This window comes from Numenius arquata, chromosome 2 (genome assembly GCF_964106895.1).
Source record: "Numenius arquata chromosome 2, bNumArq3.hap1.1, whole genome shotgun sequence".
In the NCBI taxonomy this organism is placed as follows: Eukaryota; Metazoa; Chordata; class Aves; order Charadriiformes; family Scolopacidae; genus Numenius; species Numenius arquata.
In genome coordinates this window covers 43838017-43861998 of record NC_133577.1, presented here as the reverse complement: position 1 = coordinate 43861998, position 23982 = coordinate 43838017, and the positions used below count along the sequence as shown (strand labels likewise).

Sequence of the window (23982 nt, the reverse complement as noted above, 5' to 3'; positions counted from 1 at the left end):
ATTCTCTTGAGACCACATTGTCTGAAGACCTGTGGTCATAAATAAGTGATCATGTGCTATAAGAAGAGAATTCCACTTATTTTTATGTGAAAGAAAACCCAAAAGGTTATATTGGGAAATACTGTTTTTCAGTTGTAAGGGTTTCATAAATGAATGAATAAATAAATAAATATGAATTGGGGAGAAAATAAAAGGATAAGGTGATTGTGTATTAGATCTACATGTTGCAATCTACTCCACACTGAGAGACTCAAACAGCCTGTAAGGCATATGAAGATGATTCATATTAATGGACTATTTTATTAAGGTGTAGTATGGTTGAAAGCCACAGAATAGCAACATTCTGTCAGATACACAGTAGTTTATAGAAGTCTGATAATGCTGGAGGGCATAGGATTTTAGCCAAGATACCTTTTATTTGACTGCAGTCGTATTAGTGTCTGTACTAGGATGCGTTGTACACATTTTCATATACGTTGTTTTGCTAGAGAACACGTTATGTTCTGTTTAACAGATATTGCCTTACTGATTTTTTTTTTTTTTTTTTAAACTACTTCTAGGTATGTTGTAATGGGATTCTGCATGACAATAAACCTGGCTTCCAGTGCTGTGAGGACAAGTACATTCCATTTATTCTTAATTCACCAGGGGTTTGCTGTGGTGGTCAGATACATGCTGTGCAACTGAAACACCAGTGCTGTGGTGGTTATTACACTAGGGTATTAGAAGGTAAGAGACAACTCTTCAAGCGCTTGAAAGAAACAAAACAACAAAGTTGATATATCTGTTAAACCAAGGAGAATGAAAACATAGCAATAAATGTGGGATTTATCAAGATTTCTAGATGTTTTTGAGACTTGTGTTCAGTGGGATAAGCAAAGAAAATTGTACTGACTTTGTCTTCTGAACACAGTACACACTGTTTATACAAGAAAGGCTTAATTGATGAAACCTGATGATTGGGTCATTTCCCAGAGAACTAATTTATGCCAAACTATACTTAATTGCAGTAAGTGCTGCATAATGGGGAGGGCAGTTCTGCTTAATAGGAACACCATCAGGCAATTTAGTGGTGCGGTTTAGTTCTCTGCTTGGCTTGACCCCATGTGATTTTCCCTAGCCATTTCTTTTGTGGAACGATTGTTAGCAGTTGGGGTTGATACTAAGGATTACATCAGTTCTACTTGTTTCTGCATTGTCTACTCTTTGTTTCTAACAATGTTACAGATCAGAGTACACATCCCATATGTATTATCTTTGACGGAAATTTATCCTTTTCTTAGCGCTGATCGTACTGTTATTCTCAGAACTGTTTGGGAAGTTTGCCAAAACTGTCCTATTGTCCAGAGTTTTGTTTTCCAGTTTGTTGGTGGGTTTTTGACAGGGAGAGGGGAGGAAAAGGAGGAGGAGAGCCCTTTCAGGGAGCAGTGTTCAGAGCGTATATCTCTTTGTAGGCAATTGTCAGGTCAGGAGCTAAAATGCTTCCATTACTCATGAGCTGGCACACATTCCCTAAGCTCAGAAATGCTTGAATTTTTGCCAACACATTCAGCACATCCCAAGTTCTGATGCTTTGAAAAGTAATTCATATATCACAATATTAGAATGCCTTCCATGATGTCATCAGAAAAATGCTATCACATGGAAGAACCAGAGAAGAGTATTTTGCTGGCCTCATTAATCTCAATGCACTGAAACGGAGAGATTATACTGTGACCTCTGTCCCCATCCAGTGGTCTATGTTAACTAGCTTAATGTTGTTTACATCAAGAAAGAAAAGCACAGTGAAACAAAATGTCTTATGTCTGAAAGTAGTTCTTGTTCAGTCAGCAGTCCAACAAGCATGAAACTGTGAATGTTTGAACAAGATTTTAAACATTTTTTTCCTAAGTACACTTTCTGCATTCTCTTTTTCCATACTCTAAAGGGCAGCAACATGAACAATATTGGTCACTTTTTTCTTTTTTATTTTTATAAATATGCTAATAACCTCAAGCTAAATGTTAATGTGGGTCATTCTTTGATAAGGATAACAATTAACTGCTAAGACTGCATGGTAGTTTTCAGAGAGAGAACATTTCCTAGCTTGGAATGGATCCCATTTTGAGAGGTTAATGAGAAGGTTACTGATCCTTTGTGTCTTATGTCTAATAGTTCTTTTAGAAAAAAAACAGTTTTATTTCCAATAGATGTAAGCTACATTCTGTGTTTTAATACTTTCTCTGTGTAGCAACTAAATTAGATTCCGAGGAATGCAGGAAAATATGATGAAGTATCTAAACAGATTATATCTACTATACTCTAAAAATTTGTTCTCATCTTTTTTTGTTTATTATTGACTTTATTTGATAAAGTTATTTATACAGGAAACTCTCTAAGCATACATATTTCCCAGATGTTGTTTGGCCAGCTTGATAGCTCTAGATGTACTGAAGCACAGTGGGTTGTAGGCATGAAGATTACAAATTAGGAAGGCAGGAATCTCAGTTTCTGAAACAGTAGTGCACAAAGAAGTGCAAACATCCATCCCAGAACTAAGATGGGAGGAGAGATTCTTAAAGCAGAGCAGAACAAATAATGCTACCTCTTCAGCAAGGAATGTGGGGGGGCAAGGAAAACAAGGTTCTCCCTCACCTGTTCAAATTGCATCGCATGTTTATTTCTGACAAAAGCTGCATTGGGTTTAGGGCTCTTTGTAATTCCCAACCTTTCAGAAGAAAAGGACTTGAGATATTCCTTTCAATGAGAAAAATTAGTTTTAAAAATCAAAACACATTTCTTGTATTAACAATCAGGAATCCAAATACTTTAATCACCTCCGTTATCTGTCTTCAATAACGGAAACAACTCCTACTCATTCCGTATGACATTTGAGCCGCAGAAAACATTGCGACACAGAAAGATAATATAAAAATGTAACTTTTCAAACACTAGATCAAATCAAGTGCAGACATTACTGAATGAAAAATTATTGCCATTTAACATAATTTTTGTATCCTTCATAGCCATAGCAGTATCTACTCCATTCATAGCACACAGTTAATCACAGCCAAGCCCACCCCACCATTATAGTGTTGGTCTCATTGACAGCCTTATTCTAAGGCCTTTTTGTGCAAAGGCTGGTGCTTTTGCTTAAGTAGGAGCCAAGCCCACTGATTGTGATGGTGGTATTTAATTTTAAGAGTGAGTTTAATGCTTAAGTTCTTTAGGAGATGAAGTCCTGAGTGGCACTGAAAAACTCTTTCAGCAATGTGAATTAGTCCTTCAAAACAAGTTTGGAATGATTTTGGAGGAGATAAGGAATTTTTTTTCTGAGAATAAGTCGGCTTACTGTTCTGTTAATCATAGGAAGAACAAACTCTCTTTACTGTGTAGCTGCCTCTAATTAAAGGTTTTCAGCTCTATAATTGTCCTATTTACAGAAATTATTTTTGTTACTCTTCTCAGTTTGTCATGCTTGGATTTTGATATCTTACAGAGTCTTTTCCCTGAATTCATTAATGTATGTTTCTTTAATTATTATTACAAATGAATATAATATTTTTATGGCATTCTAAAGTGCCAAGTGATTCCATGCTTTCACGCGGAACATTTAGTACATGAAGCTACTAGTGTGTGAACCCAGACTTGTTGCTATCAGATGAAGGCCTCTCAGGGATTTCAAGAGCTATAAATGCATAAAATCTTTAATTGCATTCTTAAATTGACAGGAGAAGTATGTTGCCCTAATGAGGAGCAAAACAGAGTTTCAGTTGGAATTGGTGACTCTTGCTGCCAGGGAATGCCTTATTCCACGTCGGGCGATCAAATCTGCTGTGGTGGATCCCTCCACGACAGTTTCAATCAGCAGTGCTGTGGTGGTGAAGTCATAAGCATGGACTTGGTCTGTTGTGGTGATGAAGAAGAGGGGACTGCACACAGACCGCTGACAGGTAAGTGATAAGTTTTCAAGAGAAAAGGGTCTTCATCTTTCTAAATATCTTGTGATGCCAAGCATTCAGCAGTGACACTCTCAGAATTAAGGTGTGTATGCCAATTTGTTAAAATGATGTTGCCCTTTCCTGACCTATTCTGACAGACTGCAAAATGGTGAAGTTTAAATAACCCTTCTTTGCCTTTGACCAAAAGCTGTGGGGGCTGGAGACACCGGAAAGTTCAAAAGGAATGGATGATCTTTCATTATTCCAGTGAGGAAATAGGACCAGTCCCCTTTCAATGAGTAGAGGAGAGGTTACACTTGGCTGCCTTGTGCTGCCGTGCATCCCAGTGCAGGGATTTTCCATTTGCAGTGGAGATGTGGGGTTAGTCACCTAGAAATCAAGGATTACATTGCTATCTGCTTGGTGGTCTATGTCCCTCACTTGTGCATCTCCATAGGGGTAAATCTGCTGCAATTTAAAATGAACAAATCCCTAACACTAGTCACTTGTTCATCTGGTGTATCCCATTAATCTATTGCACACCATAGGAAATTACTCCGTGGCTCAGAGGTACAGTCTGAACCCTACTTCCTCGTAAAGCACTCTGTGACTAGCTGGTGACAGAGATTGGAGGTATTATTACAAACCCTATTCAGGTATTTTCATGTGTCTTTTCTTTCCACAGTTATTAGACAAATTATATACCATCAGCCTTAGGCTTTCTCAGCCTGACAAAAAGACTTCAGAAACAATTGCGGTCTCAAAGGGGAGCCCGATTTCAGAACACAGAAATAATGAAGGTTTAGTAGCCAGTTCTGCTTGGTGTACAAAGATGAGTGATGGCAGCACTTTCACCGTATGCGTGCCAATTTGAGCCTGTAGTTGTACTACTAAGGATCTTAATAAATAACAAAGAATCCAAATCTGAAGGCTGAACTCCTCCTTTCCCAAAAAATGAGCTCTATCTTCAGCTTGTTTTTTGTATTCAGTGGATCCTTCAGCCGCTGTGGTATTCAAAGTACCCTGGTTCTGTGATGACTGTCGGGAAGGGCTAATCAGAAGAGCCATTGCAACACTTTATATAGTTTCTATACTACCCTTCCCTTCTGGTGGTGACTCATGGAGTGTTTGCTGTGAACAGCACTGCTTGCATGATTTTAGCTCCCCCTCACTGTGCTCCCTAATTGTGCCTGATCTACAGTGTCTAGCAGGGCTCACAGTATCAGCTCTGAACAAGGCCCTCTCGCATAGCCGTGCATTGTGTGTCTGCCACAAGACGGGGCTGGCTCATAAAGCATCTCTTTATGTACTTTATTACTTAAACTCTTTTATTTGCCTGCAGGAGCCCTTTAACAAAATCACATTGAATTGACTTTCTCACACCAAATCAAATCTCCCTGGTCCCAGTTCAGTTGTCTTTGTCAATATGTATTTTATAAATGGAGTGAATTAACAGATGCTGTTGGAACAGAACTGCTGGGGTAGCGTTTATGTTTTTACTGCTCTCTCTGGGCAGATGAGTTGTGTAGGAGTGTAATACAGGTATCTTGGGATGAAAGTTATGTTCTTCATTTCAGTATATATATATTCTTAACAGTATTTTTCCTTAAATATATTTATTTTAAAAACCTTTATACCTCTCTTTTTAAAATGTGTTTAGCCTATAGCGTTCTATCATTTACACCATTTTTCTTGAGAATGGGTCAGGGTGACATTTTTTTGGCTATTAAAAAAGAAAACAGTGGCTTTTTCATCGTTCACAGGTTTTCTGTGAGGACTTTATGCTGTGAGCCACCATACAGCTGAGCACAAATACAGATTTGAAAGATGAATTAGCACCATAGTTGAAAAGAGATCATATTCTTTTGCATTAAGCATAGAATAGATTGTGGTTTCTTATTGTATCATATACATCACGCTCAATAGGTTTTTGCTTAATTTCTTAGAGTAATTCAGCCTTGCTAAATACATCATGAAAATGCACAAGCCAGGCACAAAAATCTACCTGTTCGCTGTCCCTATTATTATAATGAATTTAATGGAAAAAATACTCTCACATAAAAACATAATTTACTTATAATTGACAAATGAATAAGTAGAATTTTGCAAGAATATGGTAATTGGAAAGCTGATCTCATTGTCTAGAAGGGGAAGAGGTAACAAGGGTGGCTTTATGCAAAAGCTGAAATGCTTCTGAAGCTCTGTTTTGTAGTTGGCAGTGAATGCTATGGTTAAAAATATAATGACAATTTAAAGCTTTTGTTTGGGAGTTTTAGTTCCTCTAAAAAAAACATAGAAGATAAACATGTTCGCTAGAAGTGCAAGCCTTGTGCACAGCCTTATTGTTGCACGACCAGTTTGAAAAAAGTGGCATGTTTCTGCAGAACCTAGACCCAGGTTCGCACTGAATGTTGGCTTAATGGTAGAAGTTTTTCATTTGCCATTGTATACCTTTTTCAGAGAGTCTGTCCTGCAAAAAAGAGATATTTTTTCCATCTCACATTACTTTTCTTTTCTTTTTTTTTTTTTTTTTTTAATTTCTATTTTCTTAGGTTTTATTTTTCACCCCTTGTTGGCCTTATTTAGCGGGGTGACCATAGAGACATCTACTGGCAAAGGCTGGCAGCGATGCCATTGTATACACACGTCCTGAGCCCCACTGCTGCAATGTGATTATCCAAAGTTGTCCATTTCTGGCTATAAAGGATAATATCAGCTAAAACCACTCTTGGATTTTCTCTTTAAAAAGACAAAAAAAAAAAAAAAAAGAGACATCTAGTAAAATGCCACTATACTGACATCCCAGACTCATGAAAGATGATACTTTGTACTGCTGTGGTTCCTGATCTGTAATAGTTGCAATACCCACATGTAAGCCAAGGATTTTTGGAGTAGTTTGCGATGTACACTGGCTCTGTATTTTGTTGATCCTTTATTCTGGCTCCAAAAGCTAAGCCTTCTAATACTCATGTTTCCCTTTTGAAAGCAATGGTTTTGCAGATTTACTAAATTAGTAATTCATCACTCAGCTATGTTTGTAAATTTTTTCAGTTGCTGGGGATGAACATGAAATAATTGTTGACAGAAATCACTGTTAGCAGGAAGTGTCTTTTCCAGTCCATGGATTTTCTTTTTCCTGTAATGTATTATGTGCCTATGAAACATAAATATATAAAGCATGACACACACATTCCAGCTGATTTACAAACAAATAGTTTGTATTTTGATATTTTGCTGAATTCAGCAAAGGTTTTATAGGAATTTCTGGATCCTTAAGCAACTGAAAAAAGCGATTTTTTAGAAGGCAAATCAATCCATCAATATTACATAGTCCTATTTTGGTTTTTTTGGAGCATATTTAAAATTGTATGTTTGAGGTGTCAAGGTTCAGGAGTCAAGTGCTACATGTGATAAATTAAGCAAAGGTCAGAGGCTATGCAATGCAGTTTCAGAAGATTGTCTACCTCTGCCTTTGCAGCTCATTCATGCTGAAGTGATGCACTATGGGAATTACTACCAAACTCTGCTCTGCAACATCTGCTCTCCCTAAGTGAGTTAGTGCACGTCAGACATCTTTATGTCAGAATATTGCAGTGATGGATGCAGTCTTCAGAAAATGCTGCATAAAAATCTGGTGTGCCGTTCTGGCCATTAAGTGAAATTACTATTTAAATTAATGGCGCTGTCACAGTTTATCTGTGCAAAGAATGAACGCTGATTAGGGTATTAAGTAATTAGCAATTTATCACACTGGAACAAGGTTGATAATAATTAAAGAAGTAATGGTTTACCAAAGAAACTAGAAAGGGAGTCACTTCTTGTTATGTGAGTGAAATCTTGGCTGAAAAATTTAATTCAGTTAAACAAAGATGAGGTTCGCAGGAAAGAATACACTCTTGTTTGTTTCAATAGAAAAACAGTTCATTATCAAAATTTTAGTTTGCCTGTCAAAAGTCCCTTGGGGCTGAGTTGCTTATTAGTATTGAATTGAGTCATTTTCTGCATTAATTCTCTACTTAAAATTGGTAGAATCTGAGGACAATTTGGAAAAAGGGTGTGAACAGGCGGCAGGATTTACATCTTGGAGAGCTGGTGATTACAGTTTGATTTCTGTGAATGGAACCAGCTCTGAAAATAGGTAAGGTATGCATGTAACACCATTTTGAGCCATTCCAGTGATTGGAATGAAATGCTTCGAATGCTTTAGCAGGATCATACCCTTAAACGGTAATTTTCATTATGTATGACTTCCTAAGAGCGATTTGCTACAATAAATGACAGTGCAAATAGTGGCTACTTTTGCATGTGTTTTAAATGTCTACATACTACAGAAATTATGTTAAATACCAATTACTTTGTAGATATAACACTATATCACAGCCCTGTGTTGTTGGGGGTTTTTTGTTGGGGTTTTTTTTTTTTTTGTGTGATATCTTCCTAGCTGAATTAGTAACATTTATTTCATTGCCAATTGTAGAGGTGTTTGTAGCATTAAGTTCAGAGTTAAAATTTACCCCTTTCTTTAAATGGTGTGGGATTGAACACTGGTATTTCACAGGTGCAGAATTGTTCGTGTGATTATTTGGAAAAGTACCATGGTCATGATGATCTTTTAATTTTAAAATAAAATTATTAAAAATAGAAGAAAGACTGTGGAATTAATTTTGGCAGCTTATCAACTCCACTACAGAAATGCAAATTATATTTACATATTAACTTCTTAAAGAGTAATTCTCTGTATCAGATGACTGTGGGTGTTTGGCAAATCACCCATTCAGTTCTAGATACCTAGTATGAACCCTCTCTTTAAAACATAAAATATAATGTGAAACATTCTGGAATGCTAAGATGCACTGTTGGAAGACTGCCCATGTGAGGGGGGGATGAATGAGACCTGACTGGAAAATACATGGAGAAGCTTTCTCAATTTCTACAGTCTACAGGAAATTTTAACCAACAGTCTGCCTTCAGCCTGCTGTGCACAGTACTTTGGCATGGTATTTCATAGCAAAGGTTCTTACAAAAGTTCAGCAATGGTGTAAGTTGATTGTAGGGGATGCCTGTTTATTCCTCTAATTCTTGATTGTTTTCAGCAGGTCTAGAATCAGGACACTTACTTTAGTCACCTCACATTTGAATTTAATCTCGCTTTAGCTAAATCTGCGTAATTCCAGCTGCTGATGCTTTTATGCCGAGCTATATTGCATTCTGAGCCTTCTTCTTTCTTTATCTATTATTTATTTATCTACATTTTATATTCAGATATATTTTTTTGTTTGTTGGTTTCAGGGATGTTCTGTTGTGGAAAGGAATATGTGAATATGTCAGATACCATATGCTGCTCAGGTTCCAGTGGTGAGTTTCTAGCACATGTTAGAAAGAATGACCAAGTGCCAGTAAAATGCTGTGAGACTGAACTTATTCCAAAGAGCGAAGAATGCTGTAATGGAGTTGGATATAATCCTTTGAAATATGTTTGCTCTGACAAGATTTCAGCTGGAATGATGATGAAGGTAATTGATAGAAAATCTCTCGGTAGCTCTGATTTGACGATGGAAAGAGAAATACCCTGTTCATAACTATTTTTCTAAAATAGGAATATAAAAACTCTTGTGTGCATTATTCATTTTCACATTACATCCATATTAATACCGAATGAGTTCACCATGATTGATGTTATTGCAATGAATTCTAAAGGAATTAATAATGATTAGCTGCCTCTGTGAAGTGTTGCCCAGCACTTCAGATTAGTACAGTGGCTAAAAGCTGGCATACTAACAAGACTGGCGTCTACAGGCAGCTTCCGTTCTGTGACCACAGTTCCTGATGATGTTCCTTAAGGGGAAATTGGAATTGAAGTGGCCAGTTCTGAAGTATAAAAATGCTATTACAATTCAATTTGGGCAGGCAGTGTGACGTAGATTCCCCAACCTCCTAAAAAAAAATATAAATACATAAAGCAATTGATATTTTCTTGATGGACTTAATCCTGATCCTGTAGAAAATCAGTGGCAATTTTGGCATAAGATTCAGCAGCACTAGGATAGGTGCCTGTAAAACTTTTAGCAACAATATGGATGATATATTTTTGGTGCCTTTCATGCCCAATGAATTATACAGAAGAGTGGCCAGTGACTATAGGTATCAGCAATGAGGCACTTTGGCCAGCTTTCAAAGCTGCAAAGTCTTGCAACTCCATTTGAATTCAGTAGATATCTTCAAGAATTAGCATCTTGGTATTGTACGTAAGCTGTAAAAATATTGTAAACTTATTACAATTTTTGTTTAAGAAAATGAGCGTTTCAAGGGATGAAAATCCTTTATATTATTTATATTTATAATTATTATTTATAGGGAGGGAGAAAATGGGTAAGAGAGGAAAAAAAGAGGGTTGAATATTGTGAACTGTACAATATGGGAATCAGGTAGATATTATGGAATTTATCACTAAAGTAAAAAGAAAAACAGATTCCATCCTGCCACATACAGGTGTTCCTCTATCCTTTTTGTTCATCTGCTAAGTTAATACAAAAATATTTCTTCCATCTTCTCCTTTTCATGTCATTTTATTTTCAGACTGAATAATTTTCTCCTAGAGAAAATCCAAGTGTTGTGATGAGTCAGCTGCAGTTCTTCAATCCATTGTATTAGTAGTTCGTGCAAGGCGAAAAATGGCTGACAATAGCTTAATGAATTCTGGTAGATAACATGCTAGATCCATGCCTTAGGTGTAATGTATAAACAAAGGAAGTACTTCGTATTTCACTTACCAGCAGTAGAAAAGATACAGCGGCTCTGGCTTTCTGATATGTATAGATTTACTAACATTACAAGGACTGATATTCTGGGACATATTCTGGAGCTACTTTATATGTGGATCCAATGCATTTATATCCTACATCTTATATTGATATCTATCACAATGTAATTTTTGTGAAAGTGCCAAGTTTGGGAAATTAAATTAGCTGAGGTTCATAATCAGCTAACAAACTAATTTCAATAGGTGAATTAAGGAAGCATTGGATATAATCTGTTATTTTTCATTCTAAAGCTTGTAGCCTAATGGGCAGAAATATTTGTAGCAAATATTGCAGTACATTTCTTCCTGCAGCAACCCATATTTTATAAGAATTACTGCTCTCTAGCTTGTTTTGGCAAAAATATTATTTCATAATTTTAATGGAAACTTGTGGATGTTTAGTGTATGTTTCTGTGAATTGTTCTTTATGGGTTAAATCTTATATCTGCATCAACGTTTGCAGAAGTCCTCTTATTGCAGCAAAACTGCTGTTTAGCAGCGATGTGGTAGAGGACACGATTTATATCACCCATGGATAGAGTTCTTAGCCTTGACAGCTGCCAAGGAATTGCACAGAGCCCTCTTGTGTACTTGGCAAGCGGTGTGAGGAGCTGGGAATTTGCCACGGATTTGCCACAGGATATCGGCCTCCGCAGGAACAGTGTGTTCAAATTCTCAGATAAAATCCTGTTCTTGTTTGATTATAGATTCTTCTACTTTCAACAAACCAGCCATTTGGGCTTCCAGTAGTTAACATTTGTGATGTTTTCATGCAAGGACCCTAAAAAAAAAAAAAAATGTTCCTTGTAGAAAGGATTATAAACACATTAATGACCAGAGACAGTAGACAGGCCAAAGGCTGAAAAGGTGTCCCATATGTTAGAAGTATCAATGTACTCAATGTAATTGCTTGATTTTTATGTTGCATAAAGACAGAGAAATACTAATGGAAGAATTTGTAAAGAAAGGAAGATGAGGTACTTATATTAAAATTGTACGTGTATTCCTTAGGTAAAAGAAGAATGCAAGGCTAATATTGTTTGCCCTTTATCTATGGAGGCAACAGCACACTGTGGAAAGTGTGACTTTGATCCCAGTGAGAATATCTGTGCGTGGATAAAAGGTTCACAGAGTGCTACAGAAAAGGAGATAAGGGAAGGTGTATGTCCAGCTGAAGAGGAGACTGTCTACACAGGAAGTCCAAACCAGTATTCATTTACAGGTAAGGAAAAATGGCATATCAGATTGATGATTTGCTTGTGTATTTAATTCACGCTGGAGAAAAAGTTGTCCTGAATGCTGTCAAGTATTCTAATCAAATGTGAATCAATCGTAGTGAAGTTGTGTTCTTTAAGAATTAGTCTGTGATTCAGGGCAGAATCTTCAGGAAAATGAAATGAGTAGCAAGAAGTTCCATAAATACGTAAGGTCTAGACCTACTTTCACAAAAGTGGTAGAAGTATTGGTCTATCAGAAAATGGCCCTGACTAAAGGAACAACTTCCATATCTGTCTGTCTTTAAACACAGAAGTAGTCCCATAAAAAATAAACAAAAGTCATTTTGTATTTTCGTAAGACTGCAATGATCCATATGTAACTTTTTCTAGACCTGAACCTCGAACCTTTTATCACATATGAGTACAGAGTGGCTGCTTGGAATAGCTATGGAAGAGGCTTCAGTGAAATTAGCAGAGTTGTCACTAAGCAAGATGTGCCACAGCGTGTAAATCCACCAAAATGGGCCAAAGTGAATGATCGGGAAGACATGATACTTCTAAACTGGGAGGAACCACTTCAACCAAATGGTATTGATATATGTTAAAAACGAGTATGTTCTATCATTCAACTGACAGTGTTGCAAAATCACAAAACATTTCTTATTTAGTCACTGGCACTGAAATACATGTGTTCCTAAACTCTGCAAGAATTTGCTCTAGGTTGAGATCATTTTCATTGCAAATAAGAGTAGAGTCTAACTTCGCAGAAGGCAATTTAGCATGTCTCTAAGAAGTGCCCAGAAACCTCTTTTGAGATCAGAAAATCACAATCATGTTACAAAATATTTGGGGACTAGGGGGGCAGGGAGGAGTGGATGACAGTCGTATTTCTTTAAGGAAATCTGGCTTATTATTTTGAAACAGTGAAAAAAAAACTGGAATAGCTCTCAGTAACAATTGAGAGATATTGAGATGTTGATGTAGAGGTTGAGGAGAGTAGCTGGTAATTGACATTAGCCGTTTAAACAGGATGATTGTTACAGCGGTCGCCTAGAGATTTCATTTAATATTTTCTGTGTGCAGAGCAAGTTATTAAAGCACACCATCACACAGGATTTTCAGCTAACAAAAGGCAAAACTTTCTTTCTGCAATAGGTCTTATTCTTCACTATATCATTCTCCGGAATGGAATTGAGCGTTTTAGAGGAACAGAAATGAGCTTCACAGACACAAGTGGTATCCAGCCATACCAAGAATATTCATACCAACTGCGGGCCTGCACTGTTGCTGGTTGCGCAGACAGTAGCAAGGTTAGTAAATTGGTCTTTATGGAACTGATGCCAGAATCTTATCAGCCAGTGCGGTAACATAAAAATGCTTTTGGAAAGGTGTAATTTGAAGACATGCTGATTATTGAGTTAGCAAGTGAAAAACATCAATAATCTTATTTGGATTCAACTACTGACAGGTGACTATTTGGAACCTAAGGTTGATACAAGCAAGCAAAAGAAGAAAGCAGTATCTCAGTCTTGGGAAAGCTGAAATTGCACTGTAGGAACTGATGTTGGTTAAAGAGAAAGATGCACATGATAGGATAGAGTAAGGAATATTAAAATGCACTTTCTCTAAGCCTTAAAATTAAATCTTTCCTTCTCACTAGGAGGTCTATAGCCTCTTCTTTGCTGGTGTTTCTTAGTTTATCTGCTTTAGCTCTAGTCTATCAATTTGTTCAGTAACCTTCTTACTGAGAGTCTCCTTCCCCTATATTACCCTTTGGTGGCTTTCCATGTCTGCACCTGCTTCAGGCTTTACACTCCCTTTGTGTACAACCTGCCCCTGCTTTAGTTTTAGGCAAACAGAATCTCTTCCCTCCCTTTGTCACTGCTTCATTTCCTCTTGTATCGCTTTGAATCACAGACTCCTTTCACCAACATTCCTATTTAGCCAGCTCTAGTTTCTGTTCTGCAAAGTACCTGCCTTATGCATCATTTGGAAAAACTATTTCTTAAATGACCTCTTTTCACAATAATATCCTTGCCTCTATGAAAATTAATTTTTAGGATATAAGATCTGTGGGGCAGAGGTGGAGAATAATGACTGTGCTTTGTCATTATATCGATGGGACTGAAAAGTTGATTATTTTTTTTAGGTGGTTAAACGTTTTTCTTATAGGTACAAATCTCAACCAAAAGTATAAGAAAAGAATCCTTGATGCAGAGGGATGGAGATAGGCACATAGTCCTCCACCCTGACACAGAGGTCTGGTCCGGAAGCTATGTAGGCACAGTTGCTGCAAGCATCAGCCTGAGCTAATAAATCCTGCTTATTTCACTTGTCTGTAATTAAGGACTACTATTGCAAACATTGAAGTCTGCAAGTAGGGACTGATTCCACCAAATGCACTAAGGCAATATATTATAGAGGGCACATTTTATATTTACAGCATAATATAAATACTTTATGGTGGTAATAACAGAATAAGAAAAGTGATTCTCAAAGCGAAAAAGGTCTGACTCACTTATTAAACCAGCGTAATTTGGAAATGCCTCTGTAGGAGATGGTAGAGAAGTGTCAATAGAAAACTAGCTTTTTCCTTTTTCTTCTGTTTTTGTAGAAGGAGCTTAACAAGTGCAAAGTTATTCTGTCTTTCAAAATCTTGGTTTCCTTACAGAAATATGGAGCTGCAAATAACTACGATAGAGTTCAGATTGCATGGGATATATGGAGGCTTAGCCCCATGTTTACTGGTGCTTAAAATATATGAAATCAGGCAGTTAAAATGCAGAGACACTGACAAACCATATGGAAGAGAGTTATCAAGAGTTTTCAAGCAATACAGTTTTTGTTGTTTCACCCTATGCTCTATGCTGCAGCTAAAACGTGGTGAACCTGTTGTGATAAATTGTAGACATAGACTTATGTAATGTATTCAAGGTCAGATTTCATTGTGAAAAAGGAGGAAAAAAGTAACTAGTTCTCCAGGCCCTTGGTAATGATATGCCAGGCCAAACAACAATTTAAAACAAAAGTGACATTCTCATTGATCATGGTATCTAGTGTACTATTACATTAAATTGCTGTTTAATTCATATGTCTTCAGGTAGTTGCAGTCACTGTCCAAGGAGTCCCAGAGAGTGTTCAGCCACCAAACGTCAGTGCTTTGAACTCAACAGCATTACGTTTAAGCTGGATTGCACCCAAGAAACCAAACGGTATCATCAGAGAGTATCAGATCAGTCAAGTAGGGAAAGGACTTATATACACTGATGCTGCAAACAGAATGCAGCACACGGTATCAGGTAAGGCGGCAGAGCTCTCTGACAGGCCTTAAGATATAAGACAGTATTAACATATTAAAAATGCTGCTTGTCAGTAACTTTTATATCGCTAGTACTTTGCACAGTTTAGAATGCTTTACCATGACTTTACATATCTTAAATTTATTTTTTTCAATCTCTTTCATTTCTGGCTACTGCTTGTTAAAACAAAATATTAATGGATTTAATTTCAAAATTTTAAAATAAATATATCCAGCTCGATTTAAGATGCACGCTTGTGGTGTGCTCAAGGTCTCAGATATTCTGTGTAAGCTTGTGATCCCTTCATACAGATTCAACTCTCTCTTTTACCGTCATTAATGTGCAGTAGTGCAGTTGAAGTCTCTAGTGCTGTTATAAATGTGTAGCGGTGTAGGAGCAAGAAGGATCCAGTTCTATATGTCTGAGATAATAAAAAAGGAAAGGAAGACAGAAAGGGAAAGATCATGGATTCTGTTTATAATCTTATATATTGCTTATAGACATTTCCCAAGTACTTTGTGAAATTTCACTAATGTGTGTATATCTGAAAGAAGATTTAGTCAAGGGATTTTGAGGGAAGATTTGACTCAGACCTCATATATATTATTTTCACATATTCCATTTTTAATTATATTTGAATGTTACACTGAAGCAAAACTATTCTTAGAAAGGTTTCTGTTGAACTCGAAACAGAAACATAACCATTCTGGGATATATTTTTTCACTCTTTGACCTCAGGATGCTCATAAAATTCTTGTATCTATGATTTTTAGGAATTCATAAATACACTATTTTTTTCCTTTTTTTTTTTTTTTCCCCCACCAAAGTAGGAAACTTAGAGATTCATTTATTATACACACACCTTATGGTAGCCACCCAAAGAGTAGAAGCTGACTTAGGGCATATAAAGCCTATACAACATATATGGCACTCTCAACTGCCCTTCAAAGCACGAGTCCTGAGTCAGAGTGGATCCCTTAGTGCTTTAAAAGAGTTTGTCCTTCCTGTAGTAACTCACAGAGGAGTAAAGGATTGATGTTCTTCTTTGACAATATCATACTCAAGTGTGAAATTCATCAACTGTATGTTACACCAGTCTCCATATTCAGTGCTTCTGGACATGAGATATTGGAGTACGCCAGTTGGTGGTATGTGTTTTAGAATTGTTGTAAGTTTATACTGTAAAAAAAACCAAGGAATGATTTATCAAACCCAGTTGAAAAATACGTGTGCTCTCAATTCCTTCCCAAAAGGCAGTTGTACCTCCAGAGTAACTGAGATTTTAATGCAAACAATACTGGTTTTCTTAACAGTTGGAAGAGAGAGGAAATGAAATTACTTTCTCAGAAACAAGGATCTTTTTTCCTCTTGTGTGCCTGTTCTGTTAAGCCACTGTCCAATGCTGCCACGTTAAGCCAGGAGTGGAACAAGTGATTGTTTCTCCTGACAGTAATCATCAAATTTTGTGCTGTTTTCTGTGGGAGCTTCCTTGAGTAACAATGTGGAATTCATGGCAGTGATTTAGCATGTGGATAATTATTGCTCTCTAAATGAAAAGAATAAGATAAAACAATCAAATTTATTTCTCAAATGTTTGAATTGTTGTATTATTACCTGTGGATGTATGTTTTGATTTTCTCATCTTCCTTTTTTTTTTTTTTTCCCAAAACTGTCTGCTTTTCCCTGAGCAACAGTTGAACATTAATGAAGCTGTAGCATTAGTATTTCTTGAGATTTTGAATCTAGTGTCTTGCAAATAACAGACGAGAAGGCTAGCACCTTGCCACTGCACCATTGTCTTGCTGCTTATTTTTAATTACATCAAAGCTTTGGAAACATGATCCCACAAATGCTTTGTGGGAATAGTGGTGAATGTGCTCATCATGTGAAATCCATAAATTGCTTATAATCCTCTCAAGATGTTAAAAAAAGCATTAAGTAATTGAAGACAGGAAGTCCTCAGTTAATTATTTAGAGGTGTTATCAATGCTTTAAGCAAACTGAAGCATTTTCTGCTATCTCACCGAGTTGAATGCCACTGGGACCTAGGGGCAGCAGCCATCATCTTCTCATATTCTCTAATGCAAACAGCACATGGCAGCTTGTCAATAAAAGACCTTTTTATATCATTTATTACTGAACACTTCCACTACCCTGTACAGAACAATTTGGATGACAGTTATGGCATTGTTTCACTTTGTGTTACTACTACTTTACAAATGGGCCTGCTAATGCTTTGCAGTGGGGGCCAGGCAGAGGGTAAGACTGAAGAAAATAATTAGGGGAATTGTAAAAGAAAGCTAAGAGTGCCCTCTTCAGCAGCAGCAGGTGGGTTTATAGAAAAGATTCTTCTCAACTCCTCCTTTTTAGTACACTAAAGATAATATCCCAAGTAAGGGGCTTTATTGAGAATTGGTAGGATGAATCATGTTTAGGTAAAAGCCAAACAAGATCATTGATGTTTATTTTAATAGAAGAAACAATATTAAGAAATACTTTATGACTGAATGGTTTGAAATTCTTTCATCTGAATATATTCTCCATTTCAGGGTAGTGAAAAATGAAGAGATACAGAAATATTGTCACTGGTCAACTCTATCTCTGTGCAGCACTGAATCATTAGTAATTTTTGTCTAAAGGAAACTCTTTGGGGTGGAGGGTTTGTGTGAGGCTGTGGTCAGCAATCTGATGTCCTCCTGAGTAAAATTCCCACGGCAGGGCCCAGGAGCGTTAGCCTAGGAGCTAATTACTGACCTTGCTGGAGCCATACCCACAAATGGAGACAAACAGTATCAGAAGAAATTGATTTGGCTAATAGAAGGATGCATTCTTAAAAAAACAGTTTCACAGCCTTTTGAAAAATGACAAATGCTGCAATAACAAAATAGACTGCTAAGTTTAAAAAACAAACAAACAAACAAAAAACCAAACAAAACCCCCTACAGTAATAGACCAAAAAAGAAAAGGAGGGGAGAAGTATACTCTAGTGAACAATCAAGTAGAGAAATTGGAAAAGCAAAATGCTGTTTATGTTTCAAGTTTATCTTACTTGTTATTTTTATTATTAATCACATACATAGATTTGCACAATGTTTTCCAAAGCACACATAAGACAAGGCGTTTAATGTAAAGCTTTAATATTCTAGATAAAAATCTGCTGTGACTGCTCCATGTATGACTAGAGGTTTCAGGTATCAGAATTTCACCAATAAATTTAGTGAAACCATGTGCTCTTTTTTTAATGCCCATTTTTCTCTTTAAAGTGTAGTTGTAAATGAGTATTGCTTTATTATGCATGTTTCCTTTAAAAGTGAACATGACTCCCTTTAGGGGAATTCAAGTAATTTGTTGCCACAGTAATCTTTTCTATCCTGAAATGTTAAATACTTGGCTTTCCTCCATGCCTTTGCCTCTCTCTAGTCTGCAACTGTCATTTTCTCCCTTCTTACTTTTATACGCGGTGTTCAGATGATTTTTCTTCTCCTCCAGTTCATGATTAGGTTACAGCCAGGGCTGTCCCTCTGAGTCATCTCTTTATTTTCTCTCCTTCATGTCTTGTTCAATTTGTAAGCAGCCTGCATGTCTTCCATTCAGTATTTTTCTTTCTATGTAATTGTTGCTTATTCTTTCTCTCTATTTGTTTGTAATATATTTTAATTAAAATATCTCCATAATGGCTATAAGCAAAGATTTGTTTATAAACAAAGATCTTGCCCTGACTTTTTTTCTTGTCACAGAATTACATTGTTCTTGAAGTAATTACCGCTAGGCACATGAGCTACATGAAAAGTATGTTATTAAGGTCACAAAGCCAAGCACTTAAAAATTGACCTGTATAATGCTTATGAGTTGACCTGTATAGTCCCAATTCAGCCTCTTTCACACAAGCAGTCTGCATTACACAGTAGCGTAGCCGTGTGTACTTAGGGTCACTGCCTCACTCAGTCCACAAGCTGTGTCTCTTCCGGAGAGGAATAAAAATAAATTAAAAGATAGGGCTGCTGCCTCAGCTTTTGCTATGTTTGGTAGGTTTATTCCTTCTGAGAACCTCAGTGTAGGTGGGCTTAATTCTGCGTCTGCCAAGAGTAAATTTCCTTTCTGCTCAGCGGAAGTCAGGGAGGCGCAAGCCCAAAGTTCATGTGAATGTGGAGCACAGCGAAGGGAGGCAGCAGGGATGATGTTAACCCAGAGGGATAAAACGTGGATCGCTGAGGGGCTGGCAGCATTGGCCACCAAAAGGAAGAGAGGAGAAGGGGCAGGGTCCTGGGAGGTCTCATAAATCCTGTGAGATTTCCCAGATTGGAAACCTACAGTGAATGAAGTGTGGGATGGCCTGGAGCAGAGACCGTGTCTGGATCCGAGGCAGTTGGCTTCCGCCCTGGCTCTGCAGGCCTTTCATTTTAGGCTGTGGTACTGAGGAAGACACATCTTGAGCTCTCACAGCTTGTCACAACTACATTGTCTTTATTTTCTGGAAACCCTGCCTGAGACCTGGGGCCTGAATTGCTAATTCCTGAGCTCTCAGAGATGCAGCTGAAAGCACCAGGAGTTGTGCTCAGATATATAAAGTTGTGCGTAACACCAGGTACTCCGACAGGCAGGTCCCAGGCATCCCAAATGGCCTCCTGGCAGGTCCAGGGAAGTTTTTGTTTCTCATTCTCTTTGTGTCTGCATCTTGTTTCTGATAATGAGAAATATTTTCTTTTTTTAAAAAAATGTTCTGATACTGCATTAAGCCATTTGCGGTGCTCAGCTGGTTGGTGTTAGTAAATCAACAGTATTCTCTAGGGGTGGACACTACACAAAAAAGTCTCTAATTACATAAATTAGGCAGGCCAGAGACTGCATGCTGGAGGGAATTTTAGATAGGACTGTGCCACAAAGGAGGTCAATTCATATTGTACAGTGTCCTAACTCTGGGATTTCCTAGTTTATGAGTGTTCAGTTTTACAATCTTAAAGTTTTCACAGACTTTTGTGTACAATTTGCTGCTTTTTGTTGTACTGTTTGTTCCCTTTGCATTCAGGAACAGGAGCTTTTTTTTAGTGTATTATGAGGTCTTAATAAGAGGGTCCTTGAAAACATGCAAGAGAGTGGTTTTCAATGTTTGTGCCTGGTAATATAATTTTTAAGATCAACTTTGAGGAATAGCCAAAAGAATAGTTTAGCAAACACCCTGTAACCTGGCTGCAGCATGCTCTGTGAGGCAGCTTGATCAGCAGTTAAAGCTGAGCTCTGAGGTATTCAAGACAGGTTCACAGAGGTCTGCATCTTTAATGATTTAACTGTAAGAAGCCTTTAATGGGTGTGCAGAAATGGCTATTTTAAAAGCCTAGTATCTTAGCCAAATTTTGGGTACAATTTTATGAGGAGTCCTAAAGTCAAATTCTTAAGCTGGAGGCAACTTGATGTCAAATCTGAAGTCATTGACACACAGTACAAGGATGTTTGAAAATTTCCAAGGAAAGGTCAAAGCCATATATTCTCTTTTAGTCTCATTCAAGGGTGTCCAGCATAGAAGATATGAGCTGAAAAAATAGTTTTTAAAAATTTACAAGTAGCTAAAATTAATATATTTTAATGGGGAGGGCTTGGTTATGAGTCCTGCTTCTAACTGCTTTATAGCATATATAGTAAAATCTTGTAACAAATAGTAAAAAATAGGGGAAAAAAATAAAAAATAAAAGTTGGGAAGGGAACAAGAACAGAGTATATTTGGACTTGATTGCAATATAATAGAAGATTTCTTGTTCAAGTAAGAGAGTATTTTATTACTTTTCTTATTGTTCCAAATATATTTGTAATAACTTTTCAAAACTTTACAGGCTCTTCAGCTTTTCAAGTCCAAAATGCTAAGCAATTACACTTTCAGATGCTTAGCTTGTTTTAAACCTTTGAACTTCCATGGCCATTACCAGTGATGGACATTATGTCTGTACCAAGAACGTTTAGGTGCCTTCCAGTTAATTTTTAACCTTTTTGTACAGGCAGAAGCATACTTTAAAAATACCAACAAAATACACCTTAGAGAGTGGGTAAATTTTCAGATGGTAATCTGGGTTGAGATCTGGACTGTTGTTACTATGCTGCAAGTGCCACCTAAATTAATGGATTTGAAGCTAATTCAGATATGTCTATATGAGGGTCATCTATAGATCCACTGCAGCATAGACACACATTCAATCTGACTTTTTGGGTTGTTTTTTTTTTTGACTAATAGAGCATATATATCTAAATTAGCAAGGATTCACCATTTCAATATTATTCAGATGTAAAATTAGATTTGTTCATATTTTATGTTTGCCAAAAGCTTTCTATGTAGTGGTACAATTCTTGGGATGCCTGATGTCAACACCTCAGTCTAACCTCTGTTTGCTCTTTCTAGGTCTGCAGCCATACACTAATTACAGCTTCATGCTTACTGCATGCACATCTGCTGGGTGTGCTTCTAGCCAACCACTTTCAGGTCAAACTTTACAAGCTGCTCCTCATGGTAAGGGGAAAAGATATTCTTGTAGAACTGCAAAGAGATGGTCGTATGGGCTTGTATTTTCTGATGGTTTAACAAGGTGCAAAACTCCACTATCATTCATCAAGATATCATGTATAAATTTACACAGGAGAATCCATCTCTCTTGGAATATTTGTATTTTAACACACTCTTTAAACTGAATGCCTGGCACTGCATTTCTACTTTCTTTTTGTAACAGTTTCCTCAAGTTCATCTTTAAGTTATCGAGGTTAGAATTAGCAGAGGCATACTTTTTAAAGCGCAAATAAATATGCAGAGACAACTGGGCATACAAAGGGTGCAGCCTTTGGCCTTGTTCTCCATTAATCTGTGCCTTGTCTAGTTGGTTGCATTTGATAAAGGATAAATACAGAAAGTTTGTTAAATTCTGTCATTCTCTCTGGCAATGTTTTATGCTTTCATTGCATTGCTGGAAGCAACGGAACAAACTGTGGGAAAGAAAAAAAAAAACCAACCACAAACCCTTTATGTTTCTGTCATAAAATTAAAATAGTGTCATTGTGATGTTAATAGGGGTATGGCCAAAACCTCATCATATCATAGTCAGCTCAACAGAGGTGGAAATCTACTGGAGTGAACCAAAGAAACCCAATGGACTCATTACTCAGTATCGATTATTTCGTGATGGAGAACAGATTTTCCTGGGTGGCAGTGTAGACCTGAATTTCACAGATGTTAACCTGCAACCTAACAGTAGGTAAGGCATGTTAAAGAGCTCTGGTAATATGTGAAAATTGTTCAAAATTACGCACATGTGTTTGTGAAATGTACAAAATATAATTACCCTTTTAACAAAAGAAATATCTCTTACAATATTATTTAATTACTGAAAAATTGGTAGAGCACTTTCAGGAGGCTTCCAGACACTTGAAAGCCATAATCAAAGGAGTTATCTTTTTTTGAAAAAAACCTTCTATTTTCTGAGAATAAAAAGGCTTTTTTTTTTTTTTTTTTTCTCCTCCTTGTGTGGTTGTTGGCGGCTCATTGGTTGTTTTTTTTCCCTTATGGAATATACTTAGAAAAATTTAAGTCTTTACATGACAGACAGCACTGCATATGGTTTATAATGTTTCTGTGCATATTGAACATACTGGCTAAAAAGTAGCAGCTGCTGATATTTTTATAGGGGCCATTCTGAAATTGATTTTGACACTTTTCGAGTTTCTTATGTAAGCTAATGTGAATTTTAGTATTAAAATTATCATGATAAATAAAGAGTTACTTTTCTCACATTAAGAAACTTAAAGGTGAAAGTCTTCACTAATGCAGCATTTGTAATACCCTTTGTATAGTCTATTCACTTTAAATTGGTGAAAATGGAAATGTTCTATTACTGATATGCCTAAAGCTTCTAACGATAGTGTCTACTGATCTTTTTGTGTTTGCACAGATATGTTTACCAGCTGGAAGCCAGCACTTGGGGCGGCAGCAACACTAGTGATAAATATGTTATACAAACACCAATAGGAACACCAGAGAAAATTCATGTCCCATATAATATCACAGTAATTGATGCATATTCTATATTTCTAGCTTGGGACTTGCCAGGTAAAAATCTATTTCTATGTAGTACTCTGTAGCAAAATGAAAGGATGGAAAAATTAGTATATTCAGGCAGGCAGCTGAATCATTCTGATATTTTTATTCTTCGTATTTGGTTTTAGTGTTTGTGTGATTTAAATAACCGGTATCTAAAACTTCTGTTTCCCAGAGACATATAATTTTAATAATATTGACCTATATACTTGACATGGGTATTGTGAGGATTAGTTGATCAAAAATCTGTGTGTTAATTTGATAGTGTAAACTATTATTGAGTGCAAGTATTAAGGAAAAAAAAAATTACACTGAGAATAAGTTTTACCTTCTGTTCAGACTAACCATAGTTATTGACAGGGAAACCTGCCAACCTTTTAGGTTAATGATGTCTTGATAGCTATCCTGGCAACTAAAATGTCCAGTTGTCCTGCAGATGTGCGATGTTGAGCTCCTTTAAAAAAAGGTGTAAGAGTGTGACACAGAGATCATGAGCTAGCTTTGACCTGATTTGGTAAATTTTATTTGCCAGAGCACCATAGTGTTGTGTGGACATGTTACCTTGCAGGAGGGTGGGTCAGCAAAGGCCCAGAAACATTTCTCCTCTTGTTACTCTTCTCCTGAACACCACCATGCTGTCTTGACCGACTACAGATGTAAGCTAAGAAGGAATAATTGA

At 36.9% G+C, this 23982-nt stretch overlaps 1 protein-coding gene across 1 annotated transcript in view; it reads left to right on the top strand.

Moving 5' to 3' along the window:
• The window catches only part of USH2A (usherin), a 390721-nt gene that overhangs the window by 299881 nt on the left and 66858 nt on the right, over window positions 1–23982 (top strand). Inside the window, exons 48-57 of the mRNA XM_074166292.1 lie at window positions 561–729; window positions 3711–3932; window positions 9210–9433; window positions 11731–11941; window positions 12327–12524; window positions 13092–13246; window positions 15037–15235; window positions 21621–21728; window positions 22281–22464; window positions 23158–23315. Of these exons, the coding sequence (XP_074022393.1) occupies window positions 561–729; window positions 3711–3932; window positions 9210–9433; window positions 11731–11941; window positions 12327–12524; window positions 13092–13246; window positions 15037–15235; window positions 21621–21728; window positions 22281–22464; window positions 23158–23315 (1828 nt within the window). The remainder of the gene's footprint in view (window positions 1–560; window positions 730–3710; window positions 3933–9209; window positions 9434–11730; window positions 11942–12326; window positions 12525–13091; window positions 13247–15036; window positions 15236–21620; window positions 21729–22280; window positions 22465–23157; window positions 23316–23982) is intronic.